Raw genomic sequence first — 13,900 nt, forward strand, 5'->3', positions numbered from 1 at the left:
CGATACTTGGTTATAGCAGGGGAGGTTATAGCATTCTTTTAATGTGATGCCCCTTTAGCACAAAGGGCGGAAGAGGGTGGAACTGGGGCCTACTACTGTAGGGCATTCTTTTAATGTGATGCCCCTTTAGCACAAAGGGCGGAAGAGGGTGGGACTGGGGCCTACAACTGTAGGGCATTAGTACAAACAATGCTTCAGTGCTCTTTCTCACCCCTCCCCCCTGCTTTCCTGGTTGCTACGTGACCAGTGTGCTTCATATGGCCTTTGCATGTGTAAATCCCTCACTGTAACATTTCTCAACTTTATTCAAGCTCTTTTAACTCATTTGTAGGTTTGGCCAACAGGTTATTATGTATGCCACTGTACTAGAAATGTATGGAATGATTAGGCAAGTGATAAAATGTAGTTGAAATATCCATAGATGGTGGCTTTGCCTAAAACGGAGCTCCTATAAACGTGATTATTCTTTTTAGAAAATATGGTTATAGATAATTACAGATCCTATTCATTTTGTTACCAGGGAGATTACCTTCTTCAAGACAAAAAGTACAGGGTGGTAGTAGTAGGGGGTGCGGTACTGGCAACATTCCCACCCCCAGTATCTATAGATTATGAGAAAATGACCATTATAAGCTTGGCTCACAACATTGTAATGTTCACTAAATTGTTGTGACGTTTCTTTCCTTTTATCTGTTTGTTTACTTGATTTGATAGCTATTTTAAACACGATCTTCGAGTGTTTTGAATGGCTTAAATTTCTCATCAATATTCAATAGGCATGTTGAATAGCTTTTGAAATGTCAGATGGGATGCACCCAGACAGAGAGACCATGCAGATACACCCTGACACCAAGACCATGCAGATGGGATACACCCAGACAGGGAGTCCATACAGATGGGATACACCCAGACAGGGAGACCATGCAGATGGGATACACCCAGATAGGGAGACCATGCAGATGGAATACACCAAGACAGGGAGACCATGCAGATGGGATACACCCAGACAGGGAAACCATGCAGATGGGATACACCCAGGCAGGGAAACCATGCAGATGGGATACATCTAGACAGGGAGACCATGCAGATGGATACACCAAAACAGGGCAAACTTTGAAGCAATTGCAGGTTAAAAGCCGGACAAGGAAAAGTGATTATTATTTTTTTTTGGAAATGTATGCCCACCTTTTTATATTTGTATTACAAAGACATTTCATATAATATTAAAAACATGTACAATGTGCAGGTTTATTTTGATTTCCTTTTTTTGTATTGTAGATGGACTCCAGATTATCAATTTCTTTTATCTACACCACTGAAAGATCCACCACCTCTCTAAAAACATTTTAGCTAGGTATGTCACGCAAAAACATCGCGTGACAAATAGCAAAACGACTGCGTGTCTGAGTACACAACGACTGCGTGACAGAGACCAGAAAACAAATGCGTAGGAGGTTAGCTATGAGCCAACGAACTAATAGGTAAATTACGTGCTTTCCTTGTTTTTTTTTATTGCTTTTTATGAGCTATTTCTTGCCCTAGCCCGTTTGAGGATGTCTTTTTCCGACAATAAGACATCCATGTACTAGCAATGTTTTATATCAACAAAAATGATTGGAGTATTTAACAACCCTTGAAATCCACAGCTGAAGCACACGCACACGCTTCCTGGGAATCCTGGCGGAAAAGCTTTGCTCTCAAAAAACGAGCTTTATCGAGCGTGAAAGCTCGTTAAATAAGATACACCTATTTCACAAAAGGTTGTCAGTGCAAATGCCAAATGGCTTATGGGTACTAATTATTCGTAAAATTAAAGGTGTTAAATTACGTCCAGCAATGTTAGAGCCAAGCATTGGTAACCTTTAATAGATAGTTGTTTTGATTTATTCATATTCTTCACTTCTGGTCTTAGAACTGCCATTTGCCTATCGCCATTTGCACTGACAACCTTTTGTGAAATAGGTGTATATCAACCCAGTTTACCCTTCACACCCATACAACTCCGCTCTCATAACGATATTTGTGTACCAGGCCTGCACCACAATCCTGACGTAGCGCGCTTGGATGACAGGGGAGAACTCGTTCTTCACCACAGTGTTCCGATCTGAATTACCAGGGAATGTCTGAAAAATAAGTTATATAATATATATAGAGAGAGAAAGTAGAGAAACATTAAGACAACAATGTGGGGCACAGCCACGCCCCTACTGGTCATTTTCTTATAGTTTTAAAAATATTGGGGGGGGGCACGTGCCCCCAGTGCCCCACCCCCTGCTACGGCCCTGATTATATATACGATTTGCGTAAGCGCTAAATACATACACTACACAAATAACTCTACGACTGGGTGCCCGTCACAGACTCTACTTGACACTGTACACGAGTCATTACCTCTTAGTCCCACCATTCACGTCTTGGTAACTCTGCCACTGACCTCCCGTCAGACTGTACTCCACACTGTACACGTGTTCTTACCTTAATCACACCATTCTCGTCTTGGTAACTCTACCACTGACCTCCCGTCAGACTGTACTCCACACTGTACACGAGTCATTACCTCTTAGTCCCACCATTCACGTCTTGGTAACTCTGCCACTGACCTCCCGTCAGACTGTACTCCACACTGTACACGAGTCATTACCTCTTAGTCCCACCATTCACGTCTTGGTAACTCTGCCACTGACCTCCCGTCAGACTGTACTCCACACTGTACACGTGTTCTTACCTTAATCACACCATTCTCGTCTTGGTAACTCTGCCACTGACCTCCCGTCAGACTGTACACGTGTTCTTACCTTAATCACACCATTCTCGTCTTGGTAACTCTGCCACTGATCTCCCGTCAGACTGTATTCAATGGTGTACTCAGTCGCCCACATTGTCTTATTCGCTGACGTCATTTCCGGGCGCCCCTGCGTTGCTACATGGGTAACCCACGTGACTTGGCCGAGGTCCACCTGTAGGAACTCGCCTTTTTGGGCTTTTTCGGCTGCCCATGCGCCAATGTGTCCCACTGCTTGGTTGTTTAGGCGTCCGTTATAAGGGGGGTGCCCTCTGAATGACGAAGCTGTGATGCTTGAGTCTGGAATGCTTCCATCTTCCATCCCCAGGGGGTGGGTGATGTTAGAGCAAACTGTTAGGATACCTGTCAGATTCAAGCAGAGGTTCGAAAAAATAACAAGCTCAACTAACTTAAATAAAAGTCTTAGAATAAAAGCTAATCTATTAAATAATGACATATATGTGTTTTTTGTCACAAAAGTTTTTCTGTACGTTGCGAGAATTCTCGGGTAACTTTGAAAATTGAAATATAACGCAATTTAAAAAAAAAACACGAAACTGGTACGCAAAAGGGAAAGCAAGTGAAAAAGGTTTTGTTCAAATGAACTTACCCTCTTTAATATCCGCGTGAACTCACCCTCTCTAATATCCGCGTGAACTTACCCTCTCTAATACCCGCGTAAACGGAATTTTCCATTTCCACGAGATCACTTCGAGGCATGTTTGCGTGAGTCACCTTCATAAGCTTGCATCTTCCTTTTTTCATGTCGTAGTTGATGCTGGCGCAGTTTTCTTTGTCGTCATAGCAGAGTTTATAGCATTCCCAAAGCTCCTCAACATCTGTCTCGTCGAAAGGGGATGCAAGAAGGGTGTAACCAAAGATGGAGTTCCTTGTTTTCTGAATGGCCGATGTGAGAGAGAATACGAAGAAGCAAAGGTAGAAACGCATGTCTTTTAGGTGCATAAAGCAATAAATACACTTTTAATGAAGGGTAGCATGAGGTGAGATGATAGCTATCAAGGGCACCTGCTTGGAAATGTCTGATAACTCTTTATACATAAAAGATGCTGGCCGGCTGGCTTAAACTGGGAGATGATAGAATAATATTATCCTTCCCATCCTTGGTGGCTTTATCAGGAGAGCATCTCGTAAACAGATAAAAATATGCCGCACACAATATGAATTGGACCATTGGATTAAGATTGGTGGTAAACAATAAGTTAGTTTATTACGATATACTTGTATATCTACGGGGCCATTATACATAATATATACAATGGGTGAAGGCGGACAAGTATCAATCACGAACCAAATTGTTGCATTTCCACAAAGGACTACTGTAATAATAGGAACAGTTCACAGAATGAATTTTCTTAATAGAAGTAAAATATACCTCATGAAAGCTGAACGAGAAATAAATGAACGTCTCTATCCATAAAAGAATGCAATCAATTGTTGCAGTAAGAATGATACACGACATTCTACGTCACATGGCCATGGCACGCTTCACGAATTTCAAGTTTCACGTTTCACTCAACTTTTGTAAAATTCATGGGTCACGAGAGACATAGGATCTCACTCTCCACCCAAACCCCTCCCCCCCCCCCCCCCCCCCCGGGCTAACTGTTATGGACGCCTCGGCGCTATATCATTCTGTAATCTGTAATTATGTATTTGGCTTTTATTTATATATCGGGATTAAAATAAAACATACTTAATGATAAAAGTTCTCTTTCTTGAAAATTGGTGATTTTTTTTTATGTGCGCCGGTTTTAAACTCTCATAAAAATATAGCGACGGATTCGCATAGCGGGGCCCAGTTTATAACCTTCCCACAGTTTAGTTGGTAGAATTAGTCTGGCGAGCTATCAGTCTGCAAGCAAAAGTAAATAAAAACGCTTGTTCTTTAAAGGGAAACCAAAAGAAATTGATAAAATCATCCCCTTTAGGTTTATTCCATTTTTGGTTTTGTTTTGAAGCGTTCATATTTTATTTAAATAGCGACACATCTCAAAATCCCGGAGAATAATTAGGCACGCACTTTTTAAAGGCCCTAAAGTCATGCAGCCGGTGATCTATCTCTTTCTAGAGCTCCACATACCTGTGCATAAGGGATAGTTGTGCGTGTGGGGGAGATTGTTAGGGGTGGTTAGGCGTTGGAGCCTGGGGAGATATGGGAAGTAGCTAGCACCTAGTATTGACAATTCAGCTCTGAAAAGTATGATTCCTTGGGTATTAGTATGAGAAGCAGAAGACAGAAATTCAGGGTGATACGCGATCGTGCGGAGCCAAAATAACCTGAACAACTTTGCCCTAATTTCTCTGTAGAACCCTTTAATTAAAATCATAAAGAAATAGAATACATTTCTTGCTTAGTTTCACATTCTATCAAGTTAGTGTATAAAGCCACCCCAAAATATTTCTTACTTCGGAGAAAAAAAGTAATCTTAGTTTCCTAATGAATACTAATATCACTATTCCTAAAAATTCTTGAAAAAGAGTTCAACCCGATATTTAATCTAAAATTAGTTTGATATTGTTCAGCATCCTCTGGTATTGCCTTGAACGTAGCCTAACCGCTGTTTTTCACTCTTCATGTCACACACCGTGCGTGACACATCTTACCTTCCATCTCCATGTCACACAACACGCGTGACACATCTTACCTTCCATCTCCATGTCACAGACAACGCGTGACACATCTTACCTTCCATCTTCATGTCACACAACAAGCGTGACACATCTTACCTTCCACCTCCATGTCACACAACACGCGTGACACATCTTACCTTCCATTTCCATGTAACACACCACGCATGACGCATCTTATTTCTATGTCACACAGCACGCGTGACACATCTTACCTTCCATCTCCATGTCACACACCAAGCGTGACACATTTTACCTTTCAACTCCATGTCACAACGCGTGACACATCTTAACTTCCATCTCCATGTCACACACCACGCATGACGCATCTTACCTTCCATCTCCATGTCACACATCAAGCGTGACACATCTTACCTTTCATCTCCATGTCACAACGCATGACAAATCTTACCTTTCATCTCCATGTCACAGACAACGCGTGACACATCTTACCTTCCATCTTCATGTCACACACCACGCGTGACACATCTTACCTTCCACCTCTATGTCACACAACATGCGTGACACATCTTTAATTTCATCTCCATCTAACAGACCATGCGTGACGCGTCTTACATTCCATCTCCATGTCACACAGCACGCGTGACACATCTTACCTTCCATCTCCATGTCACACAACACGCGTGACACATCTTACATTCAATCTCCATGTCACACAACACGCGTGACACATCTTACATTCCATCTCCATGTCACACAGCACGCGTGACACATCTTACCTTCCATGTCCATGTCACACAGCACGCGTGACACATCTTATCTTCCATCTCCATGTAACAGACCATGCGTGACACATTTTACATTCCATCTCCATGTCACACAGCACGCGTGACACATCTTACCTTCCATCTCCATGTCACACACCATGAGCGACGCGGTTCCCGTGTTTCTTATGTCTATCTAATACCACCCGCTGCTAGCGCATGACTCGCTTGATTTGATCTCCTCACATGTGTTGCCTGGCAACTCCTCGATGGATTTATTTTTAATTAGAAAGAAGTACTTGGCTTCTATTAAAAAGTATGAAACATTGATTTGTCATCACGACGAGATGCATTATTTTCAGATCGTTTTACTGAATGAATACCAAAGAGCCTAGAGCAATAGTCTAGGCTTTTTTGTTGTGTCGATACTTTGTTATTGCAGGCCAAAATATAATACAACTAGTCTTGTGCGTGCGAAATTCGATGCAAAAATTCCCTATTGGCAACCAAACGCGCCGGCTCAAACAAATATCAAAATCACTAAAATAGAATAATATGCGATTTGCCATGGTGCCTTGATTAAATCGTTAAAAGTCAATTCTAAATTGAGTGTTGTGTAAAAAGCACTCCAATTCCTTATCCAAAACGACAAATTAATCATGACCCAAATAGGAAAGTTTGTCTAGAAAAAAAATGTCCTCGATAAAAAGTATTTTCATTCAATCAATGAAATGTGCAATGCGTTTAAAACAATTGGGAATATTTGAAAGGATCAAAACAAATAAATCAAAATACCTCTGTTATCCCTCTGCATATACCAGCCGCTATCATAGTCCACAAGATCGTCCGGTCTCGCGTCCTTTGTCCGATTATTCAGCTCACAAGCCATGGTGTTGTAAAGATAGTTAATGCTCTGACAGCGCTGATCGTTTTCACGCTCCGCGTAACACTGCATTTGGTTGTTGCCAGTCACTTTACGGATAACATGTTCTACAAGTCGTTTCCTGGAAAACGATACCATGGAAGGCTTTTGGCAGACGTTCGTTGCTTCAGCAAGAACAAAAAAACTTGTAAAAATGAGATAAGTAAGCATAATTATTAAATATTTCGCCTTACTTCCTTAGCGTTGGTTTTGATCAAAATAATGTCAGTTTGGGGTTCCAGCTATTAAAGTACGATTCGCGCTGCCTTGGCCACCAATAAAAAGATCCCCAATCAGCATGTGAAGTTTGATTAACACGAGTCTCATAACTAGAAAGATGGATGTTAATAATGGAGTAGCTTAATATTGGGAGCAGTAGGAATCCACCAATATTTCGGCAATGCTGCCTTTATATGCACGCTTTCACAAAGTCTGTTAAACTTTGATATTTATTAAAGAATTTTTCAAAAGTCTGTTAAACTTTTATATTTATTAAAGTATTTTTGCGCTATTGAAGTTAGTAGTATGTGTCCTTTTTTTTCGGATAAACACAAAACTCTGACACCCTTTTGGCAAACTTTGATTATTCAATTTGTCAATAGAAATCGATAGTTTCCAAGAAGCTCTACAAATGACCAATCATTTCTCTTTCCTGTAATCAATTAATTGAGGATTCTTATTTTCTAGTCCTCAACCCTATTTTTTTGCTTTGCCCATGAATATTTAATTTAATTATACATAGATCAGTGCTGCGCTAGATTCATGGGAAATCACAAGTCACAAAAGTAAAAATTCCCCAATCACGGATAACGATAGAGTATCCGATCACGGTTCACGAATCTATTTTTAGGCTTTTCACGAATCACGAATTTAATTTAGGGCCAATCACGAATCACGAAAATACTTTTCACCACCCTGAATAAATTACGCCGCCATTTTATGTCCCGCTTAATGCCGAGTGACACAATGCATCAATTTCCATCGGCTAATTCAAGCAAGTAACCAAGATATTTTCAATCAAATATTGTCAATATTGTATCAGACTTCATTCGTAGATTGTTATTTTTAAGTTTCCTTGAAAATTTAGTATATACTTGGCGGGAACTTTATAAGAACGCGCGCTCTGATTGGTTCGCTATTCCGGAATAATGGGACAGTATTCACCGCTAAAACTCGGATGAGTCGGTTTGTGAAAATACCATATATAAGAAACTTACTTTTAGCACCCGAAATTATCGAGCTTCACATTAAAATGACAATTTTGCTAAAATTGATTTAGATTTATTGTCCTTTACGGAAAATCGGCTTCAAACTCCCTGTGTTTCGACAATTTCCCGCCGAAATGATTTTGCAACGCGCGCCGACAAATTCTAAGTTTGCTAAAATTTTATTTGCGATAAACAAAAGCAGCACATCGTCACTTTTTACGAAGGAAAACGACAAGTTACTCAAAGTTTAGGCCTACAAAATGTATCACAATCAAAAGGATTATTTCAGTGATTGAACCTTATCATCTGTGGAGGATTCAAAGCGAAAAAATAATTTACTTGGAACAAATTCGTGAAAACGAGTCAAACGGGATTGAATTAGTCCCACTAGTCTAAAAAATAATATTGGTCAAAATTCGTAATTGTCTTCATTGGAGGTTCTGTATTTCGTGGTGGTTAAAAACAGTGTGTGGAAAAACAAAATGGATTTGGTGGCCTCAATGTTCAGAGCGAGCAAAATCTTCAAAAAGATACAAACATCAAAACAACGCTCAGAAGCGATACCTCGTTTCGCGCGACAATCATTAAAGGTAAACAAAGTTGGAAATTCGATAAAATAATTACAGCAAAATGTGTCTTGTTCAGTCCCCGCCAAGTGTATACTAAAACAATTATTCTCCTCATGCTCAGCGAATCTATTTACTTCTCCCTCGGCGAATAATTGTTAAGAATTTTCAATTATGAACAATAACAAAGGAGTGGTTGATCGACATTCTTTAACTTCAAACATGTCAAAATGATTAGAGCTAGTACGTTAGGTATCAGCAGCATGTTTTTTATTCTATTGAGGCGACAGTGTTAAGCTCCTTTTTAGTAGACAGGTCCTGCTTGTCAGGTTATGCTACACAGTTTAGACTTTAATCCTGGATTCGCGCCTGTAGATAAAAACTGATAGAAACGCACACAGGGTTCACGTTTGTTATTTTTGCCATGCTGACATCGTGGTTTGTTGTCCAAAAGTCTGAAATGAGGGGAGTAGCATATAAAGAAGTATGACGAAGCTGTTATATCTGCACGAGTCTGGAATTCTGCCATCTTCCACCCCCGGGGGGGTGGGGTTTGTCACACAACGTGTCCACGGGCTAACTCAGGCCTTCAGTAATGTATAGATCGTTTCATTTGTGGCTTGCTACTTGGTTATAGCAGGGGAGGTTATAGCATTCTTTTAATGTGATGCCCCTTTAGCACAAAGGGCGGAAGAGGGTGGGACTGGGGCCTACTACTGTAGGGCATTAGTACAAACAATGCTTCAGTGATCTTTCTCACCCCCCCCCCTCCCCTGCTTTCCTGGTTGCTACGTGACCAGTGTGCTTCATATGGCCTTTGCATGAGTAAATCCCTCACTGTAACATTTCTCAACTTTATTCAAGCTCTTTTAACTCATTTGTAGGTTTGGCCAACACGTTATTATGTATGCCACTGTGCTAGAAATGTATGGAATGGTTAGGCAAGTGATAAAATGTAGTTGAAATATCCATAGATGGTGGCTTTGCCTAAAACGGAGCTCCTATAAACGTGATTATTCTTTTTAGAAAATATGGTTATAGATAATTACAGATCCTATTCATTTTGTTACCAGGGAGATTACCTTCTTCAAGACAAAAAGTACATGGTGGTAGTAGTAGGGGGTGCGGTACTTGCAACATTCCCACCCCCAGTATCTATAGATTATGAGTAAATGACCATTATGAGCTTGGCTCACAACATTGTAATGTTCACTAAATTGTTGTGACGTTCCTTTCCTTTTATCTGTTTGTTTACTTGATTTTATAGCTATTTTAAACACGATCTTCGAGTGTTTTGAATGGCTTAAAACTCTCATCAATATTCAATAGGCATGTTGAATAGCTTTTGAAATGTCAGATGGGATGCACCCAGACAGGGAGACCATGCAGATACACCCTGACACCAAGACCATGCAGATGGGATACACCCAGACAGGGAGTCCATACAGATGGGATACACCCAGACAGGGAGACCTTGCAGATGGGATACACCCAGACAGGGAGACCATACAGATGGGATACACCCAGACAGGGAGACCATGCAGATGGGATACACCCAGACAGGGAGTCCATGCAGATGGGATACACCCAGGCAGGGAAACCATGCAGATGGGATACACCCAGGCAGGGAGACCATGCAGATGGGATACACCCAGACAGGTAGTCCATGCAGATGGGATACACCCAGGCAGGGAAACCATGCAGATGGGATACACCCAGACAGGGAGACCATGCAGATGGGATACACCCAGACAGGGAGACCATGCAGATGGGATACACCCAGACAGGGAGACCATGCAGATGGGATACACCCAGACAGGGAAACCATGCAGATGGGATACACCCAGGCAGGGAAACCATGCAGATGGGATACATCTAGACAGGGAGACCATGCAGATGGATACACCAAAACAGAGCAAACTTTGAAGCAATTGCAGGTTAAAAGCCGGACAAGGAAAAGTGAATATTATTTTTTTTGGAAATGTATGCCCACCTTTTTTTATTTGTATTACAAAGACATTTCATATAATATTAAAAACATGTACAATGTGCAGGTTTATTTTGATTTCCATTTTTTTTGTATTGTAGATGGACTCCAGATTATCAATTTCTTTTATCTACACACATGAAAGATCCACCACCTCTCTAAAAACATTTTAGCTAGGTATGTCACGCAAAAACATCGCGTGACAAATAGCAAAACGACTGCGTGTCTGAGTACACAACGACTGCGTGACAGAGACCAGAAAACAAATGCGTAGGAGGTTAGCTATGAGCCAACGAACTAATAGCTAAATTACGTGCTTTCCTTGTTTTTTTTTTTATTGCTTTTTATGAGCTATTTCTTGCCCTAGCCCGTTTGAGGATGTCTTTTCCCGACAATAAGACATCCATGTACTAGCAATGATTTATATCAACAAAAATGATTGGAGTATTTAACAACCCTTGAAATCCACAGCTGAAGCACACGCACACGCTTCCTGGGAATCCTGGCGAAAAAGCTTTGCTCTCAAAAAACGAGCTTTATCGAGTGTGAAAGCTCGTTAAATAAGATACACCTATTTCACAAAAGGTTGTCAGTGCAAATGCCAAATGGCTTATGGGTACTAATTATTCTTAAAATTAAAGGTGTTAAATTAAGTCCAGCAATGTCAGAGCCAAGCATTGGTTACCTTTAATAGATAGTTGTTTTGATTTATTCATATTCTTCACTTCTGGTCTTAGAACTGCCATTTGCCAATCGCCATTTGCCAATCGCCATTTGCCAATCGCCATTTGCCAATCGCCATTTGCACTGACAACCTTTTGTGAAATAGGTGTATATCAACCCAGTTTACCCTTCACACCCATACAACTCCGCTCTCATAACGATATTTGTGTACCAGGCCTGCACCACAATCCTGACGTAGCGCGCTTGGATGACAGGGGAGAACTCGTTCTTCACCACAGTGTTCCGGTCTGAATTACCAGGGAATGTCTGAAAAATAAGTTATATAATATATAGAGAGAGAGAAAGTAGAGAAACATTAAGACAACAATGTGGGGCACAGCCACGCCCCTACTGGTCATTTTCTTATAGTTTTGAAAATATTGGGGGGGGGGGCACGTGCCCCCAGTGCCCCACCCCCTGCTACGGCCCTGATTATATATAAGATTTGCGTAAGCGCTAAATACATACACTACACAAATAACTCTACGACTGGGTGCCCGTCACAGACTCTACTTGACACTGTACACGAGTCATTACCTCTTAGTCCCACCATTCACGTCTTGGTAACTCTACCACTGTTCTCCCGTCAGACTGTACTCCACACTGTACACGTGTTCTTACCTTAATCACACCATTCTCGTCTTGGTAACTCTGCCACTGACCTCCCGTCAGACTGTACACGTGTTCTTACCTTAATTACACCATTCTCGTCTTGGTAACTCTGCCACTGATCTCCCGTCAGACTGTATTCAATGGTGTACTCAGTCGCCCACATTGTCTTATTCGCTGACGTCATTTCCGGGCGCCCCTGCGTTGCTACATGGGTAACCCACGTGACTTGGCTGAGGTCCACCTGTAGGAACTCGCCTTTTTGGGCTTTTTCGGCTGCCCATGCGCCAATGTGTCCCACTGCTTGGTTGTTTAGGCGTCCGTTATAAGGGGGGTGCCCTCTGAATGACGAAGCTGTGATGCTTGAGTCTGGAATGCTTCCATCTTCCATCCCCAGGGGGTGGGTGATGTTAGAGCAAACTGTTAGGATACCTGTCAGATTCAAGCAGAGGTTCGAAAAAATAACAAGCTCAACTAACTTAAATAAAAGTCTTAGAATAAAAGCTAATCTATTAAATAATGACATATATGTGTTTTTTGTCACAAACGTTTTTCTGTACGTTGCGAGAATTCTCGGGTAACTTTGAAAATTGAAATATAACGCAATTTAAAAAAAAACACGAAACTGGTACGCAAAAGGGAAAGCAAGTGAAAAAGGTTATGTTCAAATGAACTTTCCCTCTTTAATATCCGCGTGAACCTACCCTCTCTAATATCCGCGTGAACTTACCCTCTCTAATATCCGCGTGAACTTACCCTCTCTAATATTCGCGTTAACGGAATTTTCCATTTCCACGAGATCACTTCGAGGCATGTTTGCGTGAGTCACCTTCATAAGCTTGCATCTTCCTTTTTTCATGTCGTAGTTGATGCTGGCGCAGTTTTCTTTGTCATCATAGCAGAGTTTATAGCATTCCCAAAGCTCCTCAACATCTGTCTCGTCGAAAGGGGATGCAAGAAGGGTGTAACCAAAGATGGAGTTCCTTGTTTTCTGAATGGCCGAGGTGAGAGGGAATACGAAGAAGCAAAGGTAGAAACGCATGTCTTTTAGGTGCATAAAGCAATAAATACACTTTTAAAGAAGGGTAGCATGAGGTGGGATGATAGCTATCAAGGGCACCTGCTTGGAAATGTCTGATAACTCTATATACATAAAAGATGCTGGCCGGCTGGCTTAAACTGGGAGATGATAGAATAATATTATCCTTCCCATCCTTGGTGGCTTTATCAGGAGAGAATCTCGTAAACAGATAAAAATATGCCGCACACAATATGAATTGGACCATTGGATTAAGATTGGTGGTTAACAATAAGTTAGTTTATTACGATATACTTGTATATCTACGGGGCCATTATACATAATATATACAATGGGTGAAGGCGGACAAGTATCAATTACGAACCAAATTGTTGCATTTCCACAAAGGACTACTGTAATAATAGGAACAGTTCACAGAATGAATTTTCTTAATAGAAGTAAAATATACCTCATGAAAGCTGAACGAGAAATAAATGAACGTCTCTATCCATAAAAGAATGCAATCAATTGTTGAAGTAAGAATGATACACGACATTCTACGTCACATGGCCATAGCACGCTTCACGAATTTCAAGTTTCACGTTTCACTCAACTTTTGTAAAATTCATGGTCACGAGAGACATAGGATCTCACTCTCCACCCAAACCCCTCCCCCCCCCCCCCCGGCTAACTGTTATGGACGCCTCGGCG

At 41.2% G+C, this 13,900-nt stretch overlaps 2 protein-coding genes across 2 annotated transcripts; both read right to left on the reverse strand.

The window, feature by feature from the left end:
- Window positions 1-1,234: 1,234 nt before the first annotated feature.
- LOC116613534 (lactadherin) lies at window positions 1,235-3,773 on the reverse strand. Its single transcript, XM_032374088.2, has 3 exons — window positions 3,445-3,773; window positions 2,796-3,145; window positions 1,235-2,123 (listed from the first exon to the last, which is right to left on the reverse strand). The coding sequence occupies exons 1-3, from the start codon at window positions 3,743-3,745 to the stop codon at window positions 1,980-1,982; spliced, it is 795 nt and encodes a 264-aa protein (XP_032229979.2). The 5' UTR covers window positions 3,746-3,773; the 3' UTR covers window positions 1,235-1,979.
- Window positions 3,774-11,586: 7,813 nt separating this feature from the next.
- On the reverse strand, window positions 11,587-13,298 carry LOC5505776 (lactadherin). The gene is made up of 3 exons (XM_032374114.2): window positions 12,928-13,298; window positions 12,254-12,603; window positions 11,587-11,829 (listed from the first exon to the last, which is right to left on the reverse strand). The coding sequence occupies exons 1-3, from the start codon at window positions 13,226-13,228 to the stop codon at window positions 11,686-11,688; spliced, it is 795 nt and encodes a 264-aa protein (XP_032230005.1). The 5' UTR covers window positions 13,229-13,298; the 3' UTR covers window positions 11,587-11,685.
- Between the last annotated feature and the right edge of the window lie 602 nt (window positions 13,299-13,900).

This window comes from Nematostella vectensis, chromosome 11 (assembly GCF_932526225.1).
Source record: "Nematostella vectensis chromosome 11, jaNemVect1.1, whole genome shotgun sequence".
Taxonomy (NCBI): Eukaryota; Metazoa; Cnidaria; class Anthozoa; order Actiniaria; family Edwardsiidae; genus Nematostella; species Nematostella vectensis.

Coding starts and splice junctions, on each gene's coding strand:
- LOC5505776 (XM_032374114.2), bottom strand. CDS start 13,228: ATGCACCTAAAAGACATGCGTTTCTACCTTTGCTTCTTCGTATTCCCT. Junction 12,604..12,927: donor TAACGCGAATATTAGAGAGG/GTAAGTTCACGC, acceptor TGAATCTGACAG/GTATCCTAACAGTTTGCTCT. Junction 11,830..12,253: donor ACGAGAATGGTGTAATTAAG/GTAAGAACACGT, acceptor CTTATTTTTCAG/ACATTCCCTGGTAATTCAGA.
- LOC116613534 (XM_032374088.2), bottom strand. CDS start 3,745: ATGCACCTAAAAGACATGCGTTTCTACCTTTGCTTCTTCGTATTCTCT. Junction 3,146..3,444: donor TTACGCGGGTATTAGAGAGG/GTAAGTTCACGC, acceptor TGAATCTGACAG/GTATCCTAACAGTTTGCTCT. Junction 2,124..2,795: donor ACGAGAATGGTGTGATTAAG/GTAAGAACACGT, acceptor CTTATTTTTCAG/ACATTCCCTGGTAATTCAGA.